Source organism: Hermetia illucens, chromosome 6 (assembly GCF_905115235.1).
Source record: "Hermetia illucens chromosome 6, iHerIll2.2.curated.20191125, whole genome shotgun sequence".
Taxonomy (NCBI): Eukaryota; Metazoa; Arthropoda; class Insecta; order Diptera; family Stratiomyidae; genus Hermetia; species Hermetia illucens.
In genome coordinates, this window is record NC_051854.1 from 52,595,928 (window position 1) to 52,620,224 (window position 24,297).

The 24,297-nt window shown below is 44.7% G+C and overlaps 2 protein-coding genes across 2 annotated transcripts; both read left to right on the forward strand.

Moving 5' to 3' along the window:
* Nucleotides 1-3,247: 3,247 nt before the first annotated feature.
* LOC119659511 (peptidyl-prolyl cis-trans isomerase NIMA-interacting 4) lies at nt 3,248-3,803 on the forward strand. Its single transcript, XM_038067641.1, has 2 exons — nt 3,248-3,411; nt 3,472-3,803. Exons 1-2 carry the CDS (start codon nt 3,324-3,326, stop codon nt 3,783-3,785), a joined length of 402 nt encoding a protein of 133 aa, XP_037923569.1. The 5' UTR covers nt 3,248-3,323; the 3' UTR covers nt 3,786-3,803.
* Nucleotides 3,804-11,921: 8,118 nt separating this feature from the next.
* On the forward strand, nt 11,922-13,447 carry LOC119660323 (60S ribosomal protein L35a). Its single transcript, XM_038068801.1, has 4 exons — nt 11,922-12,052; nt 12,510-12,677; nt 12,739-12,966; nt 13,377-13,447. Exons 2-4 carry the CDS (start codon nt 12,516-12,518, stop codon nt 13,398-13,400), a joined length of 414 nt encoding a protein of 137 aa, XP_037924729.1. The 5' UTR covers nt 11,922-12,052; nt 12,510-12,515; the 3' UTR covers nt 13,401-13,447.
* Nucleotides 13,448-24,297: the final 10,850 nt, after the last annotated feature.

Sequence of the window (24,297 nt, forward strand, 5' to 3'; positions counted from 1 at the left end):
TCTTCACCATTTAACTTTTCCTTCCACCTAATTCAATTAAATCCCTGGAGGCAACAATCGGCTCTATCGAAACCACATCCGGCTTCATCTATGTCGTTTCCCTCTCAACATTTTGACCTCACCGGTAATGGAGATGAAGATGTTACGTTGGACTAGTGGCGTCAAACGTTTGGATCACATCCGAAATGAGGATATCCGCGATCGTTATGGGGTTACACCGATCGTGGAAAAGAAAGAGAGGCGTCTTGAATGGTATGGTTACCCAATTCGTGCTAACGAGAATTCACTTGCCAAGATTGGTCTGAACGTCGAAGTCGATGGTAAACGACCAAAAGGCAGGCCGAAACAACGGTGGCTTGATACGCTGGATGGGGATTTAAAAGCCTCGAGATTGCACCCAGATCAGGCATTTGATAGAGCCAAATGGCGAAACCGATCACGACGAGCCAACCCCGCTTGTGAACGGCACAAAGGCTAAAGAAAAAGAACAAAAACATTTTGACCCCACCGACCTCTCTACCTTCAGATTCTTCTGCGGAAACTAACCCCGTCCAGCTGGTAAATCTCAATCAATTACACTTCTCTCCCATTTTAGCCCGGCATTTCCTACTTACAACGTAAGGACCTGGTACTTGACCACTGCCTGACCAGCAGTAATATCAACGTACACCTGAACCCAAATACCTTTTCCTTTCTCGAAACCGTTCCTGGTATCAGTGACCACGATGCCATTATCCTTGATATCCAACTCCCTGGGTCATATGTCCATCGTCCCTAACTGCACCTGACTTCAGGAATGCTAATTGGTGACCCATTAACCAATTCCTTAGATCCAAGCCGGAAGTCGAAAGATTTGATGACCGGCTGATGAAGCTCATCATTCTCAGCTAATTGCACTATTCACTACTATATCATCATTGCCGGCGACCTTGGTGGTCATGCGGGTTAAAATGCAGGCGGTAACTGGTGCCATGGGGAAAGCGGTTTGTAGCGCACAATGAAACTGGCGAACGGTAACCGATTTTGCCGACACCCATGACCTTGTACTTATGAATACATGGTTCATCAAACGATTGTCTCATCTTCCTAAAATTTATAGTGGGAATAGTAAAACGCAAATCGACTATATTCCCATAAGACGGCAACATTGTATCACCGTCACTGATTGCAAACCCGTTCCCTATGAGACCATCGCACCTAAACATCGGCCATTGATTGCCGTCTTGCGAATTAAGCCACCGATAAAGTAGCGTCAGGAACGCTTTGGCCTGCCGCGGATTAAATGGTGGCGATTTCGCGAGAAGAAAGAAGAAATGATCTTACTTACGCGATTACCAACCATTACGAATGTGGAAGAATCGTGGAACCAAATCAAAGACGCGATCCACAAAGCGGCCTTTGCAACCCTGGAGGTCACCAAGCCAGGTAAGCGGTATATCAACTGAGATACTTGGCTTTGGAATGACGATGTTGAAATGAAGGTCCGTGAAAAGAAACGCCTCTACCACAAGTTTCTCGATGATAAAACGCTCGCCAATTGGCAAATTTATAAGAAGCAAAGAAAGCGATCGCTTTTACCTGAGCAGCTCATTACAAAAATCTCGGGACACTCGGGATGGCGAGAGACATCTGTATCGACTTGCAAAAAGCCGAAACGAACGCACACAAGACATCGAACACTTCTGTTGCGTTAATGACAAGAACGATACTTTGCTTACCAACAGTCGAGCCGCAACGAATAGATGGCGAGAATATGTCAAGCAGATTTCAACTGAAGAATTTGCTCATCCTCCACTTCTACAATCATTTCCGACATTTGGAGCAGTTCTACTCATCAGCACATCTGAAGCCGAGGAGGCAATAAAACGCATGAAATCGAGGAAAGCCACAGGAGCTGACGACATTGCATCTGAGCGAAGAGCTAGGACCCAAAACTGTGGCTCAGTGAATTCTTAAATCGGGTTATTGAGGAACGTAGAACACCATCTGACTGGCAAGAAAGTACCACAGTTCCAATATAGAAAAAGAAAGGTAGTCCAGCAGAATGTTCAAAATTCCGCCCGAAGCAGATACTTTCCCATACTATGAAAATTTTGGAATGCATTCTTGACAACTGTATTCGCGAATTCGTTGAAATAACCGTGAATCAAGCCGGATTTGTCAAGAACTGCGGAACTACTGACGCAATACACGGATCATGGAGAAACACCGTGAGAAGCATGGTCCTCTTTACATTGTATTTCTGGATGTAGAGAAAACATTTGACCGTATGCCAAACAAACTAATCTGATATGCTCTACGACAACACTTAGTGCCAAAAAAGCTTGTGTGCTGGCCCAACTTTTCTACCACGATCCGAAAAGTGTGCTGAAAACCTGGGAAATACACTCTGATTTACACATTTGCAAGTCTGTTACCAAAACCCTCTACTAACCTCCAATCCGTAATCCTTGGGCAACACATCTGCAGCCAACAAGAGGGGGTAAGCGACAGGATCCTAACGCCGGAAAACAAGGTATTATGCCATACCTGGTAGTAGGTAGGTTACTCAAGAAATACGCCGATGGATACATAAATTGATTCCAATCATCGATAGGTGGGTTAATTGTCATCAGCATGTCGAACTTACCCAGGCCAAGAAAAAATGCAAGGCATTCATTGAGCGCATTAATTCGAGCGTGTATTTCCTACCCCGGAAAGGGAAGGGCGAGCTGTAACTATACAAGAATAGTATCATATTCAGCTTCGCGAGGTAATATCCAATGAGCGGATGAGCGACCGAAGTAATTACAGATGGGATTCAGTACGTAAGCGCAGATCTTCTGTTTTCCGGTGCATGTCACCGGTTTCCCCAGATTTTTATCGAAGATTCCGCATCCATTACAATACGTTGGCTGCTACATACATTTTTGTATTCACCTGCCTCTGGACTAATTTCCAGTGCCCGTGCCAGTTAATTCGAAGGAATTCATAGAATGATAGATTTTTCGGTTCGGTCATCGGAGACCGCTGCTCTCGTGCGTGCTTCTTATTGCATTTAGTGAAATCTGCGTGATTTCCGGAATTTTTTTCATCCCTTTTATGCCACTCCAACAGGTTTTTCGGTTGATGAAAGAGGTTACTTTGCGGGAAAATCGGGAAGGTATCCAGCACAGCCCCAAATAATGCTTTCTCGTGATTTACCAAATTATTTTTTCTCAGTCTGAATAAAAATATTTTTTCTTGAAACGGTAACACCTATTCCCACGATTCTTTTGACATTTCTCGAAACCACAAAACCTAACCTCCCTCAAGAATTATTTACAAAATACCATTCAGCCAAGATGCCTCCGAAAAAGGATGCGAAAGGCGGCTCCAAGGACAGCAAAGGAGCAAAAGGTGGCAAGTCTGCAGGAGGCGACTCAGACAAAGGTTGGTAATCTGAAACTTCCCGGGTATGGTACCATCAACTCGACCCTTTTCCACTTTCAGCCGGCAAAGAAAAGAAAGGAGGCAATGCGGTGAAGGTTCGTCACATTCTCTGTGAAAAGCAAGGCAAAATTCTTGAAGCAATGGAGAAGTTGAAGGCTGGCCAGAAGTTCCCAGACGTTGCTGCGGCTTATAGTGAAGATAAAGCTCGACAAGGAGGCGATTTGGGCTGGCAAATTCGGGGCGCCATGGTAGGACCTTTCCAGGACGCAGCTTTTGCACTGCCTATTTCAACCGTAGCTAATCCTGTTTATACTGATCCGCCTATTAAAACAAAGTTCGGGTATCACATCATTATGGTGGAAGGAAAAAAATAAATCTTTTGTAAGTGATAAGTTGGTGTTTGTTATGGGAAGACGCTGAAATGGGTTTGCTATTTGTCGCATGGAAGGTAGCTGGTGGATTAAATCAAATCAAATGCTACCAGATATGCTGCTGATAATTGAGTTTAGATTTAATAGTACACCTCATGGAGTGCCTTAGTTTATCGCTGGTATCGCTGCCAAATTCTGCAAATGTGTTTCAAAACCTTCCAGAACTCCTCGATGAGCTTATATTTTGTCTCCACTGTTTTACGCATCCTGTTTTAGGGCGCCTATTGTATCGTAGGCCATAATCAACAATTGAGTTCTTCCATTCCTTAATATGTGACCTCTCCACTACCACTTACCCCTTTTGATGACTTCTCTACAAATAACAAATACAAAAGAAGTTACGAAGTTCCAGGAGCTTCAATATGTGCAAGCGGTAAAATGCAGCCTGGGCGTGCAGTTGTGGGTAATGAACTTGTAGTCCATTGTCTGAGACCTGGATGAGCTGATTTTAGCTCTTTGTCTTGGGTGGATGTACAATCACCTGAATAATGATGGAAGGAACGAGAAGGATTTGAAAAGTGGACGTGCTCGGTGGAGTGGAGGTTTGTGAAGGCTGAAAAGAAGATAATTTTATCCTAGAATAGCGCCGGTTACAGTACAAGCACTTTAGAAGGTGTTCTCTTGGAATCGGCCAGCGAAGGCGAAAGACAATCTTGAAGGAAGACTAAAGTTGATCGGCTTGGAGGCGTTTTTGATCGGGAAACTTAGAAGATCTCTAGGGATGGAGCCGTAACCTTCGTAAGGAGAAGTAGACTCTTGGGGTAAATCAAGGTTATGCAAAGTGTGGTATCAATTGTCGTTGATTATAGACGTATAAGTTATTCATAAGTACCGAATATTGATATAACAAGGTGAACACTTTCCCTGAGATATGGCGATAAAGCGATTTGTATCGTGACTGGATGTCGTATACCAATCGATTTAGCTGTCAATGAGTACCTGAGCCAAATCAGAGTAATAATTACCGGCGAACGTAATGCTAACCACATTGCCTCATACAGGGTAAGTACCGCAGTCGTGTAGTATACTGTTACGGTCTTGAAGGAAGTGTCCTAATACACTTCATGGCTCAGATCCAATAGGATTGTTGCGCCAATGATTATCATTGTTACTACACTTTGATTTGCGTTCTATACTCTGGAGCACAGCATTTCCTAGAAGCATTCGATTAGGAAAGATAGTGTCTCCCTTTCTTTTCCATGTATTTCTGCTCAATGTTGCTATTATGGGGATAGCAACATCAATAATATATGTGGAGCGATACGGCTTCACCATTTGCGATCAGTTAAAACTTGTCGGTTTTAATACACGTCGTAAGCAGAACCGTGGGTGGTTACCACGTCCTAAGTCCCCCAGTTTCAGCAAAGATCTGTTGACAGATGGAGATCGACAAATGGCTGTTAGACGCAATTCACGTATATATCGTGCATTGTCTTCGACTTCCATTCATCAACTCGTTCTTGATCTAACTTCAAGCCACTCAGAGGGTTGAAACATTAACCCTTGAAGTTAACTGAAATCAACGTGCAATCTGCTTCTGGTCCTTGCTATAAAAATAAACGCGTAGCGGGTCGACTTGGCCTTAATGTTGTGCGACAACGTCAACCGCGCCCTTGCCTCCGATATCACGAGGCAGGTTCATCCACTCCAAACCAGAGGCGCTTGTATTCGGGATATGGACATAGTAGTCCGTATCCACCCCGAACGTCTTGCAGATCGTTCTTCGTCTGGGCCAATATACCGAATTTGTATGCTTGTGAAGGGATAGCGTACGCATTCAGTGCATACCAGCTCCACACGTCGCAGGAATTCGGACAGCAGGAAATCCTTCAAATCCAACTCGACATGGATTGCTTGCAGAATTCCAAGGTAGAAGTCTGTCTCGGTCATAGCTTGGATGTGGAGGTCACCAAAGCTATGTTCAGCATGCTGCTCGTGATGACCTTTCGAACATATCAATTAGGCGCAACAGGCTTCTAAAATGGTCATCAGTAACACCATACAATGTGATGCCATCTAAATACATTCAGTGTGTCAGCTTGCACCTAGTACCTAGACCATATTAAATTGCAAAACCAAGCCCAGTAGCATTATTCAGTAACCATGAAAAGTCGTTCAGGGCATACAAAACAAAAAGGGACTCAAAGAATTCTTCTGGAAGATGCCTCTTCATACGCGAGTGGGATCTGAGGCTTCCGAGTCCTCAAATAAAAGCACTGACAAAACTTTCGAGCCGAATAAATTCATTCGATTGAGGAAAGCAATCGCATCGCTCAGCAGGGACATCTCTTTTCTTAGCGCATTAAGTTAAAGACGCCATTCCATTGCGTTAAAATAAGAAAACCAGAGAACCAAGTGTTATCCTACAACATGACATGCCTTAGATCCAAACTAGATAAAAAAAACTCTGGTAACATGTCGCCTTCATCTGAAATTGGCCCGTTTCTACCCCGATGCATTCCCGCTATTTTTCACCAAAGTGAAAATGGCAGAAAGATGCGAAAGTGAACAGAAGAAAAAATTGCTTGAGAAAAAGTTTAGAGCTCTCAGAAGGAGCAGGAGACGAGGATGGTGCCGGGACCCTATGTCCATCAAATTGACAATTTCCTAACAAACCAATCCTCGTAGACCGTCACAGAGCAACAGCTGAAACTTCTAAACAATGGACTAAATTTTGCCGTCCAAGTCGAGAACATATTCCACTTCTTATCAATCAATGCATACTTTCCGAAATCACCAATCACTCTAGAATAGAAAGACTACATCAGGGCAGCAACAGCGGATGCCGGCAAGGATAATAAATTTAGAAAGGTCAGAAACACCAAAAAATAAAGGAAGCTAATTAAAGAGAAGCCCGTTTACTGTATTAAGGCAGATAAAAGGAACGCGCTAGTAATTTACTTATGGGGCGGTAATCTGGGAAGAAAGAACTGAACTCAGTACACAAGCCAGGGAGTTATACAAACTCCAAAGACTGGCTTGCGTGTGTATCAGTGGGGCAATGAGGATGCGCAAAGGTATCCCTGGAGGTCCTTCTGGGATTAACCCCTCTCCATCTGCATTCAGGATGGCCGGGAGCTGCCTAAATCGAAGGAAGATTGATATCCTTCCTAGGCGGTATCCCGGATTACTGATACCAAGGGATAACACGACAACAAGGTTCCACTTTGATAAGAAGTTTAAAACGCGTTGGAGTAATAAGGCAAACTGGGAGAGCGTAGCTGGGACATACGGCTTAAATCAGCAAGCAGAGGGAACGGGTGTCGGTATCATTGGTCTAAGGAAAATGTACTTGGAGCCAATGGGTAGGTACCCTAGCATATTATAAGCGGAAATATATAGACAGATGTGCCTCCGTTAATCTCCAAAGTAACTACAGGGGGCAGAACATTGCTATTCTAACCGACAGCCAAGCAGCGATTAAGGCACTTAGGTCCAACCAGGTGAACTCTAGACTGGTGTGGGACTGCCTTGAGGGATTGAATACGCTCGGCTCATCCAACAAGGTCTGGATACTCTGGGTTCCAAGCCATGGTGAGTTGGAAGGAAATGGGGCTACGGAAGAACTAGCCAAGAAGGGAGCAGGGACGCCTTTACACGGGCCAGAACCCTTCTGTGGAATTGAAAACCGTTTCATGGTTATAACATTAAAAAACGAAGAGGAACGGTTGCGGGTACTATACTGGGCGGGCCTACCAGAAATGGAGTAGTTCAGGGTGCTTATACGATCCCATGCGCAAAAAGGATTGCTTAAACCTCATCAAAAAGAGCCTCCGAATCATAGTGGGAGTTCTCACTGGTCACTGTCGGCTAAACTATCACCTACCGAAGCTAAGGATATCCACGGACACCACTTGCAGGTGCTGTGTAGAATGTGATGAAACATCTATACACGTTTTGAGACAGTGTCCGGCACTTATGCAAAGTAGGTCGAGGCATCTGGAAGAACACTTAATAACAGGTGCAAAGTTGGAAGATCTGGAAGTACGGAATATACTAAAGTTCTTAACGGTTATAGACTTGCTTGAGATACTATGATAAATATGTACACTATAACCAGCAAGGGGGCACAATAGTTCTTAAAGGACGCGATGCGACTTCCCCTTAACAAAATAATAAACGGAAGTTAAAAGGTTGCCCCCAACATTATTCAACATCGCTCTGCAGCATGTTATCCGGAAGATACGAGTACGAGGAAACGAAACACTGTTGTCATTACAGATAGCGGCTCATGCTGGCAATGTAAAATGCTGAGCTCCAAAGAGGCTCCATGAAACAGAAGTCGGGCTAAAAATAAACAAGTATAATATAGAAACGATATATAAACCATGTAAAAACATCACATTGAACGATTACAATGTGGAACAAGTTGATAGCGAGAGTTTTAGCGAGGTCCCTATATAAGCGTAAATGGCCCAACAACTGAGGGAATAGAGAGCTACCCAACTTTCGATCGACTTGCCATCGAGCCAGACGAATGGCTCAAAAGACGGTAGGTCAGATCGACCACTAACCAAGTGGCAACTCTCTTGGCTGAATGAGCCAAGAGGCAGATAGATTTCACAGCTTATCGGCAATTTAGATCCGTGGTGGAATCTCTTTTTTTCGCTTGTGGAAGATGGGAGGGGTTTTGTCGGCAACTTTATCCAGACATAGGGGAGCTCTCTCCAGACAGCGTTGTCAGGTAGATGCTGAGGAGCGCTGATAGATGGAGTTGCGTTGCACATTACGTTTCTTGTCGCGAAGAAGATTGAACTCGACCCACGATGGATGACTTGAAGGAGCCTAAGCCGAGAGAGTAGAAGGGCTTGCCAGAACTAATGTATTAAACGGCTTCAGGCTAGTTCTCTGATGACAGGATGGTGTTTAGTTAGTAGTCCGACAGCGTACCGTTGCGGGAGTCCAACATTCTGTGCGTAAATGCATTCAACATCCTAAAGAGCGTAAACTCTTCTTGGAGAACCATCAGCGGTCAGAACATGCCGATGATTGAAGAAATTGCTGCAGATATTATCTTTGTAAATGACTTCCAAGGAACAACTATTATCAACCACGAGACTCGGGAACTTCGCGGAACATTTATCATCAAGTTCAACAACGCTATAATAATCCTAGACGTTAAAGTCTTCGTGTCGAGTGAAGTGTCAATGTGGGAACCCCTTCCTGCTATTTTTCAACCTACACCATATGAAAAACAAGAGAAATCCTGTCCCTCGAAGCAATGAATGAATTGCATATTAACAACACGAAGCGGATCGATCTATTTCAGGATCAAAATTAACTGGACAACTGGATCAATTATGGGACAAGCATTCCTGCAAGGGCAATACGATTAGTAATCATATTCGGCAGATGCTGCCTTAGGCCTAACACCAAAATTGTAGTCAGCCAGCCAGTTAGAACGGGAGAAACCATTAGCCCTTCAGTTAACAACCTACGATCCAATATTTCAACAACTGCGATACCATGTCAACCTCACGAACCCCTTCATCAACCTGAGCTTCCCAAATTTTACAATCAACCATTTTTTCGATCGCCTGCGGATATTCGAATTTAAGCCGGAAAAAGTTAACAACGAATTCCCACAGAATATCATCTGCAAACGAATGCATGGGAACGCAAGTATGTGCTGATGAATGCAGAAACGCTGAACCAACTTTTCCACAAACTAGGAATGCGAGCGCAGCATTATTATTACATAAATAGAATAAGGGGAGATAAACAATAAGAACTTTCTAAAAATTCATTTTTTTAATCGATAGTACTATATTCGAAGTATTCGGCAAGTATGCGACGAACTGATCTCATCCCATCCCTTGAACTACCGCAACCTAATCACCTTGCCCGACAACATCCTAACCGATATCCACTATAAAAAGACTCTCAGGCGGAGATGATTTAGAAATAGATACTCTGCGCAATCCTCTCACCTCCTCTCCAAAATCTGCGAACTGGACAGGTCCATCCGCGAAAGAATCCTCACCCTATACACCCAATATCTCCACAACCGCCTCTCCAATACTGAACTGAACTGAACAGAGAACTCAGGAAAACCTGCCCGCGTTTGGACAAATCAGTCCAACAAAACGCGATCCTACCTACGATCCCACCACTGCATCCTCCACTTTCGTGAACCCAGTTTCGACAACGAGGTCAACGGAAAGATCTCCCAACTCATTGCCCACCCTTCCTACCTCATTCCCCAACCCATACAAAATCCCTTCACCCACGCCTTCGCCGTCCCAAGCCAGCGAGAAAATATCCTCCCCATTCACTTTGTCAGTCTCGACTCCGTCAGGGCGGCCAACGCCACCTCCAAAAACAAAAAATCAGTTGGACTTGGCAAAATCCCCTCCATAGTCCTCAAGAAATGCGCTCCTAGCATTGCTCCCATTATGTCCTCCATCATCAACCACTGCCTTATCAACTTCCACTTCCCAACAGATTGGAAGAGTGCTCGAAATGTTCCTATCCCGAAAAACAAGTAAAATCCTCTAAATCCCAATAGGTAGATGCCTATCTCCATCCTTTCATCCTCCGCCAAGATATTCGAGCGGATCATTAAAGTCATTATCGACGTGCACTGTGATTCCAACCATTCACTCCCACAATTCCAATTCGCCAACTGACCCAAACACTCGGTTGAGCATGCGCTCCTCGGATCGGATCCGGTCCTCAAATCGGACGTCCTCTTCGGCCTCAACCGGAACGCACCGACCATAGCCTGTCTCCTTGATATAAAGAAAACTTTCGACTCTATATGGCAATACGGACTCGCATACAAGCTTTCCGAAGTCCTCAATTTCTATCCGCACCTCTACAAGCTAATTTTTAGCTTTCACGATGGGTGGAAATCCCAAGTCCAACTCCATGGCCACCTCTCTTCACCATATTCTACTCCGGCTGGCATCACTCAGGAATCAGTCCTCTCCGCTACCCTCTTCTCTCTGCTCACCGCAGACCTGCGCAAACCAACTTCACACCCAAATCCAATCCGAATTCTCCAATACGCGTATGACCTCATCCTCTACACCTCCATATCCCAGCCGGTGAAGCCCGCCTGAATTCCTATTTGGACCAACTCTACCGTTATTTCACCCGCTGGAAACTATCCCTAAACCCGCAAAAGTGCAAGACCATCGTATCCTGCGGTAACGCTAAGATGGCACCGAAAATGAGGAGCGACATATCAACCCAATCCCTGAAGATCTATAATGACAGAATCCCAACTGTAAAGGAAATCGCCTACCTTGGGGTGACAATGAATTCCGCTCTATCCCACCTTCCACATATCACGAAGGCACTAAGCCGTGCAACTGGTGCCTTCAAATCCATTTCCCCAATTCTAAAATACGGCAGCACCTCAAAAAGTCAAGCTGTTTTGCTACAAGCAGCTTATCCGTCCCCTCCTTATTTTTGGCTTCTGGTTCGACACTTCCCCTCATCAAACCGGACGCTTCGTCTCAAAGAGCGCAGAATCCTACGCCACTGTTCCAACATCTACAAAAACGAAGACCGCCCCAAAACTATCTCCAACCAGATCCTCTACGACTCCTGTCAAACGCCCCGTCATGCCCTCAAATTCCTCGACAAACGCTTATCCCATCCAAATCCACTTATCTCCCAGGCCAAGCAGATCGAGATCGTCGAACAGAATCTTCTATGAACTCATCTGTTCCCTCAAATCCTCCTATCTCTCCAGTCCCGAAACCTCCTTTTCGACTACGATGATAGAATAATCTTCTCGAACAGCATCTACTCTTGATCCCAGTTTTCAAAACCCACCTACCCGCAACGCCACTCCTAGCTTCCCTTCCCAAACCCCCCCGCATGCTCCAAATCCTAGCTCCTTCCTCCCCCCGCCCGTTTTTATATAAAAGTCAACGAGTGGAGGTTTTTTTCGACTTTTCCTGCAGACGACATACACAATTACATTAATTTCTTCATTAGTGATAAGGTAGTTTAGGCCATAGTTTTTACCTCAGATTAAGCTATGCTGTAGTAGCAGTAGTCTTGTAGTAATATAGGGTTAATAAAACATGTTGTTTTCTAGTCGTTCTGTTCTCTATTCATTTTTAAATTAATTGCTTCATTCGTTTCCGCTCTCAAACACACCACACCATATTCACCAGAGTAACTTCTATGTTTTGCCACTACCTGACGCTGTCATCGACACGGAGTCTCTCTTTTCGCCATTTCCAAAATATCCGGTACGTACGCGAATTGATGTCGGCGCAGAGTTTTTCATAATTTTAGTGGTTCCTTTGCATGTTGAAAGTGCAACGTCTGGCAAAAATGAACGATGAAATGTCTTACGTTCCGAACGGTGTAATTTTGTAACGAAATTTCCATGAAATTAGAAAGATGATCAGTGATTTCTTCGCCCTGTCCCAGACCGATTGGGCGCTGGATAGTTTGACATTTGTCAAACACTTCAATTTTGTAATTTGTGATGAATGAGGAAGGATTTCTTCGGTCTGTTGGAAAGTAACGTTAAAGTTTAGGAGTTTATGCGACGTTCAACATTCCTTCGAATGTTTCTTAGTAAAGAAAGCGAGATCTCGTTATAACCTCAACGGTAGTTTGACATTTCGTCGTTCACTGTCTTGCACTCGTAAATTCGACGCAAGTGAGTTATTTTCTAAGTTTCCACGTTTCCAATTGCAGTAAGCGATGGCTGACACAGCAACAAAACCAAGCACATCTGCAGCACCAGCTGAGAAATCGGCCCCCGGGCTCAGACGCAAAAGGCACGGCCGCCTCTACGCCAAGGCCGTCTTCACCGGCTACAAACGTGGTCTTAGGAATCAACACGAAAACCAGTGCATCTTGAAGGTGAGTTCCGCGGAGAAAATTGTTTTTGGAAAATAGTTCTAACGATTCTGCTCTATCTTAGGTCGATGGCGCCCGCAGGAAGGAACACGGCCGCTTCTACATTGGCAAACGTTGTGTTTACGTCTACAAGGCAAAGACCCGCAAGTGCGTGCCCCAACACCCAGAACGGAAGACCAAGATCCGCGCAATCTGGGGCAAGGTAACTCGCACCCACGGAAACAGTGGATCCGTCCGCGCCCGATTCCGCAGGAACTTGCCCGGTCATGCGATGGGACAACGCATTAGAATTGTGAGTATCTTTCTGCTAGACTATGTGCGGGGTTTCGTGCCACTCTTCGGAAGTTCGGAGCTGATTGTAGTTGAATTTCCTTTTGTCCACGATGAAGAAGAGAATATTCTGTATTCAGCATGAGGGAGGTCAAGGGTGAGCTTCCAATGATGGCGGGAGATTTGTCTAATTTTTGCGAGACTTGTCTCATGTCACTAGTGACGAATTGGCTGCTCTTAATCTCTCCGAAAGGTGGCAGAAACCCGGCACGGAACCCGACTTTTTCCTGCTTGTTTTCAATGATGGCAAAGACATTTGAAACCCGAACTTAAAAATGTAGAAAAATATCCACTGAGAAAACGCAAGAAATAGTTTTCTAAATTTTGTGTAGGTGAGACGCATGCTAACTCGTCCTTTTCCTTTCATTTCAGATGCTGTACCCTTCAAGCATCTAAGCAGGATACAAACTAATTTTATAAATGAGAAAATATAAAAAAAAAAAATTAAAAAAATTTGGAATTTTATTTCACGTGTGTAAAGGGAGTGATTTGACTGCTTTAGGGTGTGAATTTGATGGAGAGAGATGAGCTGCGAGTATTCACTTGGATTTGATGTCACTTGGCGCCCTTTACAATCAGTGCTAAAACTAAAACCTGCTCCGGAAAATACCCCAGGCTCATCATCATCAACGGCGCAACAACCAGTATCCGGTCTAGACCTGCCTTAATAAGGAACTCCTGACATCTCGGGTTTGCGCCGAGGTTTACCAATCCGATATTCCTAAAACCCTAAGGGGCCAAAAATTCTTCGGAGGATTCTTCTCTCGAACGCGGCCAAGAGTTCGCAATTTTTCTTGCTAAGAACCCAAGTTTCCGAGGAATACATGAGGACTGGCAAGATCATAGTCTTGTACAGTAAGAGCTTTAACCCTATGGTGAGACGTTTCGAACTGAACAGTTCTTGTAAGTTGAAATAGGCTCTGTTGGCTGACAACAACCGTGCGCGCATTTCATCATCGTAGCTGTTATCGGTTGTGATTTTCGACCCTAGACTTATTGGTTCTCCCGGGCTTCCTTTTTCCGTCTATGAAGTGGCTTCTCCGCTCGACGGAGTTCGTTATAAGTCTCTGCGCGTTCTTTGACAATGCAACGTTACTCGATATGCAGCATTCTTCCGGTCCGTAGCTAGCTTACCATTCATTATCAAACCAACCGTTCCGGCTTTTTTTTCGGCTGGGGCCAAGTATGTTCGTGGCCGTATTTATGATAACGTTCTTCAGGTGGTTGTGAAGATCATTTGTTGATGCTTCATCTCCAGGACCTCTGTTGACTGCGGTTATTGCGACATCCATTTGCCCTTATAGGTGTTGCGGAAGGCTGTGTTGTGAATGGCTTCAGTATTCACTCTCACCCGATTGTTAGAGAGGATTCTGGGTGGTGTTGTTATTCGAGTTCGGAGCACCTTGCGAACGAGATAGTGGTCCGAGTCTATATATAAGGTATCCTTCTCCGACTCTGCAGTCTCCTCTGTAGGGGCGTGAATGTTGATGAGGCTTATGTTTCTAAATTTGCCTCGCAAACGCAGAGTGCATAGCCGTTCGCTTATGTTTTCAAAGCCGATAACAGCAAGTTTCATTTTTTGGCTGACTGAAGGTAGGAAGGGACTGAAGGATACCTTCTATGAGGCAGAAGAACGAACCCTCGTAATCTGTCCCAGATATGATATCAAAATCATACTTGGGGATTTTACCAGCCAAGTAGAGACGGAGCCCTTATTCAGGCTGCACGTTAGCTTACATCATATATATATAGCTTACATCAAAATACGAACGATAATGGACTGCCGATTATTTAATTAGCAGTGTCAATGGTTGTTGGAAGTACCTGGTTTGCGCGGACAACAAACGTGGGCCTCTCCAGACGGGACCACTTTCAACCAAATTGACCACGTGTTGATCGAAAGCCGCCACCTCTCAGCCTTGATGAATGTCAGAACATATAGGGGGGCCAATATAGACTCGGATCCCTATCTCGTTGACATGGTGTTCCGAGCTCGAATAAGAATACCACCTTGAATCCCCTCTGACAATCAGGTGAGAGTGAACACTGAAGCCGTCCACAACACAGTCCTCCTCGACACCCATAAGAGGGAAATGGATGCCGCAATAACCGCAGTCAACAGAGGACCTGGAGATGAAGCATCTACAAATGATCTTCACAATCACCTGAAGAACGTTATCATGGATACGGCCACAAACATACTTGGCCCCAGCCGCAAAAGGAGTTGGAACGGCTGGTTTGACTATGAATGTAAGCTAGCAACGGAACGGAAGAATGCTGCATACCGAGTAATGTTGCATTCTCAGAGAACGCGGGCATGCACAGAGACTTATCACGAACTCCGTCGAGCGGAGAAGCGACTTCACAGACGGAAAAAGGAAGCCTGGGAGAACCAACAAGTCTGTGAACTAGAAAAGTACAGGGAGCAACCGCACCAGGCGCGCCAGTTTTACCAACAAGTAAGGGGGATGAAGCCTTATACGATGCTCATCCTGCCGAGACAAAGAGGGAAATCTGATTTTCGACAGAATGGGCATATCGGAGCAATGGGTTGAGTATCTTGGTGAACTGCTCAACAACCGAAATATCGGCGAGCTGAAGGTCCCGCCAACTGAAGACGACAGACAAATACGGCACGCATAGAAGAAACAATCCGTGCAATCCACCGGTCTAAAAACCATAAGTAGCCAGGAGCCGATGGAATTCGTTAAATATGGACGCGACCAACTATACCAATATCAAGGTGTGGGACAGCGAATCAATGCCTGACGACTGGCAACGAGGTATTATCTGTCTCATGCATAAAAAGGGGGATATCACGCAGTGCAGCAATTATTGAGGTATCACGTTGCTAAGTACCATCTATAAGATATTCTCTATCTTGTTAGACCGGATAGCCCCATACGTTGAGAACATCATTGGCCCATACCAAAGAGGCTTCACTCCAGGCAAATCAGCAATAGATCAGATTTTCTCTTTGTGGCAAGCGATGGAAAAACTGTTGGAATGTGGACATCAGTTGCATTATCTTTTCATCGAATTTAAAGCCGCCTATGATCGCATAGCCTGGGAGAAACTGGACAAGGTCATGAGAAAATTCGGTATCCCGAAGAAATTTATAAGACTAACTAGGCGGACTCTAACGAATGTGCGAGGCCAGATAAAAGCAGCAGGGTCACTTTCAAGACCATTCGACATTTAACCTGGCCCTCGAGAAAGTGATCCGTGATGCTGAGGTAAATGCAAGAGGTACGATCCTCTTTAAGTCCACCCAACTGCTGGCTTATGCTGACGATATTGACATCATGTGAAGAACCACCCGAGACGTACAAACAGCCTTCATCCAGATCGAGCAGGCGGCAATTGACGCGTGATCTTGGGCTTCACATCAATGAAGGCTAGACAAAGTAATGGTGGCAACGTCAGCACCGGAAACCAACCAGCCAACAACATCAAAACGCACTGGTCAAAAAGGAAGAATAAGGATAGGAGAATACAACTTTGAGATCGTTGACAATTTCTCCTATCTAGGGTCGAAAATCACACCCGCTAAGAGCTACGACGATGAAATCCGCGCACGGGCGGACTTCGCTTTGAACCTCAAATTCCTCTGAGATTTCACCTCGGTGCAGCACGTAACAGTTTGCGTCATCATATGTCGTTCGAATGTCCCTGTTATAAAAATTAATTAACTTCTTATTCTGAATTGTCACAATCTCGGCAGATACCTGGTTTTACATAATACTGGCACTAATTGCTAAGAATTTAGGCTCGGACGATCTTACCTACTTAAAAGATAAAGGGGAATCCGTCGAGAACTCCCCTCAACATCGCGCATGTATGCAGAATGGTGAATTTCTGCATGCTTTGAACCAGACTGTGTAAGAATCCCAGGACATCAAGGAAAACCGTAAGGAATTTAGGTACAATACCTGTAGCTGACAATGTTATGGAAATTACAGTCATATTCTCGAGATGCCAAATTTTATTGATTTCCCGAGCCAGTGGCCCATAGTTCACCTTCTTCTCCACGTATTTCCGATCAATGCTGCTATTATGCGGGATAGCAACATCAATAATATACGCGGAGCGTCCCGTCTTGTCAACTAACAGTACGTCGGGCTTGTTATGTGGAATACTTGCTGTAAGCAGAACTATCAAGTAGTGCTTGCGGCTCATATTGGTAAGCCGGACATATTCCCGTGATTACTGCATGCTTGTATGCAAGGTTTTGATGGATCACCTTACATACAGCATTATGCCTGGTAATGTATTGCACCAACATCTCTAACGTCGAACCAAATTCTGCACTGGTTGTTCTCAACCCGTTCTTTCATGATGAGCTTTTTATAAAATCGGGTAGCGGCCACGCCGTTCTCGCTATTTTGCCCCCAAAGGCAGAATTTCACCGAATGTGATACGGTTAAGAACGCGGTGAAGTGTTCTTTCCACCACTTTATGTGCTCGTCAGGACCATCGGAAGGCGTACCCTACTTTGAACTTCCTAGGATTTTGCATGGTATCCGAGTTTGAGCGCGTCACATCCGCCATTACTCGTAGCGGCCAATAGAGCCTTCCTTCCTTCCCATTCGGTCAAATGTTCGTCGATATTCTCATGCGGGTTATTATTAATATCGTAGTGAAGGAGGTTGGACACCATTAATATGATTTCGAAAAAGTAAGTATATAGAAAACTTTTCGTTTTTTTTAACTCAACTTGTGTTTCTCGACCATTCAATTATAGTAGTTACTTTTCCTTTCCTGGACTATCAACCAGAATTTAAAGCTGAAATGAAAGTGAATACTTAATTGTTAAGCCAGTAGAAACAACAGAATCCCATAAACAGTTTTCTTTCCTAATTTCAAATAAACTTTTCTTTTTAGATGAAAATTAAGATATCTACTAACTCCTAAGAGAGCTCTATCGCTAAATACTTCCTTATCTGAATTTGATCAGAATTGTACGGAAACGATCTTCGTTAAATAATACAACAATTGAGCACCATTTCCCAGATGAGACATTATTATCCGAATAATTGCGCTAAAGGCAGAGTTCAGCTAGACTTATCTAATAAACAACAGTATACAGTCCCAGATATGATTCATTTAGTTGGGAACAGCAAGTTTTGTTGTCGCTAGGTGAACATGGTCTCCGAGGAACGCTGCAGAAATAAGGGTAATGGATAACCATTTGTTTGGCTCATTAGTTGAACCTACCGCAATCAGCATAATTGCCGAAAACCGCAGATAATGAATGATTCTTGAAAAGTAATGAATGATGCTTGAAAACTCGGCTTGCATTCTATTAATCGGTATTTCGGGGAAGTGAGAATATTGTCTTGAAATATTTTGAGATCTACTTAAAGTATTTGCATGAAACAAAAAACTAAGGTAGAGATATATCATATTAAAGAGAAGAGAGGCTTACAATATTTTTTTTCTAAATTTAATTACTTCAATGCTGCGAACGCATGCCATAGACTTTCTTCCCGCTTCAATTGAGTTAGTTCCAGTGTACACAGATTAGACAAGCTAATATCATTCGAACATCGTGTCCGCCATATTTGAATTTGGTGACGTCACTTGGGCCGTGATTGTCGAGTAGTCCCTTTCGGTTTGAGAATCGTTGCGAATATTCTATTGAGATGTGTTAAAATTTGTGGTTTTAATGTTTCTATCAAGACAAATTTTTGTGAAAAATTGAAAATGGCGAGGTCCGCAATAAATGGTTGTGATAGTTATGAAGGCAAAAGAGAAAACACCTTGAGATTTTTTCGTTTTCCGAAGAATGAGACAATGTGCGAAGAGTGGATAAAACTTGGTAAAAAATGTAGGAGGATCGACTTCAAAAACGCTCGTATAAGTTCAAAATATTTTGTACAAGACGATTATAAGCTCGAAGACGTACTTCTGGAGACTTTGCAAAGCAAAAGGCCATTAAAGGACGACGCTGTTCCAAGACAATATATACGACAGCAGGATAATGAAAGTCACAGATCCAAACGAGTAAAGCTCAGGAGACAAAAAAGATGGTTCAAGGTCCTGTATCTTCTTTTGAGAGGCAAGATCTTATTCAATTGGAAGATGAAATTTAAAAAATAGAAAAAGGCTAGACTTTTTCATCCAAGATTGGGGCATAATTCATCAGACGCTACCTCGCCTCCATTTTGTGAGCAGAGTGACCGAAAAGCAGTAGCCAGGTATTGTTTTCCGCTTATATTTATTCGTCGTGCCTCCTGCTTGGACGAAACCTTCTAGACTTTTCCTTTTTTTCATTGGGTGCTTGCCCATGAACGAGGGGTCCGCGATTAAAAAGTGGCATAGCAAGTTGCTGTGTACTAAATACAGTCCACCATTAAGTTGATGATGGGCTTAGCACTTCTCTAATCCCCCAAGAAAATAAATCTAAATTTAATTTCGGATAATTGTATTAAAGGAAAGAAGAGATTGCAAGTTGCCAAAGCAAAGTAGAAAGTATTTCGCCTGTTTACTCTCGAATTACAACGGAAAAGAATGCAACTCAAAGCTCGGAATCAAAATATACTTAGACGTTTCCAAATAGCAGAGCATACTATTTCCTTGCTCAAGGGTATGTTTACGAAAGGGCAAATTCCGAAAATAGGAAATCCGGATAAAAAGATGCTTTGGAGTAGTGATGATATTTCTTCTGTCATTTCCTTTTACTTTGCTGGACCACGAGCATACAGGCTTCTGTGGAATTGCACTTGTCTGCTCTCTATCACGACTACGTCTAAGTCCAAGCTTTTCTGCGGAAGTCTCGGGTTCTCCCCGTATACCAGCTCCGCGGTGCTGGCAGTAAATTCTTCTCGGCGGGTTGCGCGTAGGCCGAGTAGGACGAGAGGCAAGACTTGAGTCCAGGACGGATCATCGCGTGCCATAATGGCGGCTTTGAGTGTCCGGTGCCAACGTTCTAGCATCCCATTGGATTGCGGGTGGTATGCAGTAGCCCGCTGGCGTTTAAATCCCAGAAGTTTGCCTGACTCCGAGAAAAGGGTGGACTCAAATTGCATTTCCTGGTCAGTGATGATTACTGCAGGGATGGCAAAGTGAGGTATCCACTCTCGACAGAGAGCTTCGGCACAAGATTGCGCCATGTCTTTCAGAAGTATTGCCTTAGGCCACCGCGTAAACCTGTCGATGATTGCGATTCAATACTTGTAACCGTGCGAGTATCGTAAATGTCCTACTATGTCGAGGTGTATTGTGTGGAACCGCTTGGTAGTGCGGGGGAATGACCCCACTTCTTTCCCTACATGCCTGGTGACTTTACACTTCTGGCATGCGATGCACTCTCTGGCCCAGGAATTGACGTCCTTATTCATAGAGGGCCAGAAGTATTTCTCGGTGACTAACCGACTTGTTGTCCTGATGCCTGGATGCGCTGAGTCGTGAACCGCGTGGAACACTTCCTTGCGAAAGGTGACCGGAATGTATGGCCGAGGTCCCTTTTCGGAGTCTTCGTAGCAGAGAGAGAGGTTATAGCCGAAGATGGGCAACTCCCGAAATTTGTATTTGGGGTTGGATTTGAGGCTCTGAAGTACTGCGTCATCCTCCTGCACCTTGGCAATAGCCGAGAAGTCGAGTGAGGCGGGGATGTTAACCTCGGAGACACGAGACAAAGCATCAGCAACTATGTTGTCCTTGTCGGACACGTGCTGGATGTCTGACGTAAACTGAGTAATAAAGCTCAGGTGTCGTAGCTGATGAGGGGACGCTTTGTCGGGCTTTTGCTTCAAAGCAGACGTGAGAAGGTTATGGTCCGTGAACATTGTGAACGGCCTGCCTTCTAGGGAGAAGCGGAAGTATTGATGCTCAAGTACGCGGCGAGCAGTTCGCGATCGTAGGTACTGTAGTTCCCTTGAGCGGAATTCAACTGCTTAGAGAAGAAGCTCAACGGCTGCTAGACCTGATTCACCTTTTGGTGAAGAGCAGCACCTACTGCGGTGTCAGAGGCATAAAAAAACGGCTAGGGGTGTATCTCGCAGAGGAAATGCCAAGAGTGTAGCATCAGCCAGTTGTTGACGGGATTTGTCAAACGCGCGGACAGCGTCTTCAGACCACACGATATCTCGTGTGTCCTTAATTTCGGGGTCAGACAAGTACACGTTCAAAACAGACTGGTGTTGGGCGGCCTTGGACAGGAAACGACGATAGAAGTTTAGCATGCCCAAGTACCTCCTCAACTCGTTCACTGTCTTTGGCCGCGGGAAGCTTGTAATCGCTTGCACCTTGTCTGGGTCGGGCTGTATTCCTTCAGGGGAAATGGAGTGGCCGAGGAATCTCACCTGTGTTTGAAGGAATTTGCATTTCTCAACGTTTAGGACTAACCCGGCCTCAAGGAGACGTTGAAAATGCACTCGAGATGGGCTAAGGGCTCAGACTCAGTGGAAGAAGCGACCAAAACATCATCCAAGTATACAAAATAGAAATCGAAGCTTCGCAGGACAGAGTGAATGAACCTTTGAAAGGTTTGCGCCACATTGCACAATCCGAAAGTCATTCGGGTGAACTCAAAGAGTCCAAAGGGTGTGCATATTGCCATTTTTGGTATGTCTTCTGGAGCTACAGGGATTTGATGACAAGCCTTGGTTAAGTCCAAGGTTGAAAAGATGCGAGGTGATGCGCAAAGTCGTGGATGAGTGAAATTGGATATCGGTCAGGAACAGTCTGTGCATTTAGCCTTCTGTAATCCCCACATGGGCGCCATTCGCCGTTTGGCTTAGGGACCATATGCAGTGGGGAAGACCAACAGCTGTTTGAGGGCCTGCAGATACCTTGTTGAACAAGTTGTTCAAATTCTTTCCGCGCTATAGCCAGTTTCTGGGGTGGTAGAGGACGCACCTTCGAGAAGATCGGGGAGCCAGTAGTGTTAATGTGGTGCTGTACATTATGCTTCACTGATTTGGAGAGACTACACTCGGTAGTAATCTGGCTGAACTTTTGGAGAAGTGCCTGAACACAAGAGTCGGTAATGTCTTCTAAAAGAGCGGAAAGATTATTGTCTGGGTGAGATGCCATTTGGCCCGACGAATTAAGGTTGGTCGTGGAATCTATAAGAGACTTGTTTTGCAAGTCCACCAGCAACCCATAGTGGCACAAGAAGTCTGCGCCTAGCATGGCGACGCTGACATTCGCCAGGATGAAACGCCATGAAAACGTCCTACGCAAGGCAAGACTCACGCCCACTTGCCTATACCGTCAGTTTTAGTGGTTGTGGAAATAGTCGATGGTGCCGGGGTACGGGAAGAACCGAAACCTCCGCCCCAGTATCCACGAGGTAGTTGCGCCTGCTGAGGGGGTCGTAAATTGTTAGGCGACGTAGCGCTGCGTTCTGGGTGGCCGTCGCCAGGACCCCCCGCGGACCTAGTTTTTTGCCGTAGGCGCAAATTTACACGGGAGCGTACATCTGGTCGCTTTATCGCCGATCGTCCTTTTCGAGAGGCAGACTGCGAGCGAGCTCGTGCGGAAGTTTTGAATTTGAAAATTAATAAATTTTGCTATGAATTTCTGAAAGAGAGGTGTTCTGCTGTTCGCAATTGAATGCAACATTCGATTTACTAACAATAAACTTTAGTGATCACTTCATTATCGGTCGCAATATTAACAAATCTGTGATCATCTTACCAAATTTGAATTTCGAAATCGAATATCTTTCAGACTTTTCCACCGATTTTCATAGACATGGATTTTATTCATAAATAGAGATGTTACGGTACGTTTCCTTACTGAGAGAGTCGGCCCATAGGTTGAAACCGTAAAGGAGGAAGGTCTGAACCGTGCTGAACTGCTGGATACGGGACCTTTACATTGGACATTGGATGCCGGTTTCACCAAGACCATGGTTTTACTAACCTGAATAGGAAGGACTGTGTGAGCCCTCTCCTTGGTCAGCACAACGACTTCGGTTTTGTCCGGAGCTAGGGAGGATTCACGTCTGCTTATGCACCTCATTATCAATCCCAGTGTGTGCTGAACTTGCTCAATCGTGCGTGCGTAACATCATCCGCGTATCCGACCAGATTTATGAGGTATATCGCGGAAATGAGCTGTAGCTGGATAAGCTGCTTATAACAAAACAACTTAATCCTTTTCGAAGTAGGGCAATTGTATTTAAGGATAGGATACAAGGACCTGAAGGCACCAGTTGCACGGTCTAGTGCCTTCGTTATATGAAGGACGTGGGAGAGGTCACTTCGAGGTATGTGACTTCTTTAACAGTAGGGATGGGATCGTCGTGGATTTTGAGTGACAAAGATCTGATGTCACTCTACATTTTCGGCGTCATTCTCATGTTTCTATGGAAGACGATGGTTTCGCATTTGTCGGGATTTAAGTCAAGTTTCCAATGAATGAATAATGAGCTTCGCCGTCGGAGATGTCTTTGGTGGCGGTATAAAGGATTAGGTCATCTGCGTATTGAAGGATTCGGATAGGACACGGGTCTGGAGTTGAATTGGGTATGAAGAGGGAGCAAAAGGATTGCAGAAAGGACTGAATCCTGCGGAATGGCGGCGGGGCAAGTATAGACCGAGGAAAGGTGCTGTTGGATGTTTGCTAAGGATTTCCGCTCATCTAGAAAGCTAAGAATTAGCTTACAGAGGTGCAGATGGAAATTAAGGATTTCGGAAAGCTTATACGCGAGTCCGTATTGCCATACGGAGTCGAAAGCTTTCTTTAGGTGAACGAGACAGGCTATGGATGATACCTGGAAGGATATCAGTCTTGAGGACAAGAAGAGCGTGCTCAACCGAGCGCTTAGTTCGGTTGGCGAATTGGAACTCAGGAAGAGTGTTGTTGGGAGCACAGTGCTCGTCTATGAGGATTTAATGATCCGCTCGAAAATTTTGGTGGAGGAAGATAGGATAGAGATAGGCCTGTATCTATCAGAATTAAGTGGGTTAATGTTCTTTTTTGGGATGGATACAATGGGAGCACTTTTCCAGTCGGTGCGGAAGTGAGCGTTAAAGCGCCCACAGACGACAAACCAAGTTGGTGACCAAGTTGTCGGTTGCAGTGCGGTTGGACGTCTGAGGAGAAATTCTCCATACAAACTCAGGTTGGGGCAACGGTTGCAGCAACGGTTGCGCGAACATCAAAATGTTTTGATATTTTGTGGGCGTGGCCTCTAAATGTGAATCGGTTACGAATCGGTTCGGTGTGTGCTTGATCATTTGAAAAGCTTTCGAGCGATTTTAATGTGATGCGAACGCTTGAGACGTGTTTTCTGTGTAGGATGGGAAATGGAGATTAGATTGCCACTATGTAAAATTAA

Coding starts and splice junctions, on each gene's coding strand:
- LOC119659511 (XM_038067641.1), top strand. CDS start 3,324: ATGCCTCCGAAAAAGGATGCGAAAGGCGGCTCCAAGGACAGCAAAGGA. Junction 3,412..3,471: donor AGGAGGCGACTCAGACAAAG/GTTGGTAATCTG, acceptor TTCCACTTTCAG/CCGGCAAAGAAAAGAAAGGA.
- LOC119660323 (XM_038068801.1), top strand. CDS start 12,516: ATGGCTGACACAGCAACAAAACCAAGCACATCTGCAGCACCAGCTGAG. Junction 12,678..12,738: donor AAAACCAGTGCATCTTGAAG/GTGAGTTCCGCG, acceptor GCTCTATCTTAG/GTCGATGGCGCCCGCAGGAA. Junction 12,967..13,376: donor TGGGACAACGCATTAGAATT/GTGAGTATCTTT, acceptor CTTTCATTTCAG/ATGCTGTACCCTTCAAGCAT.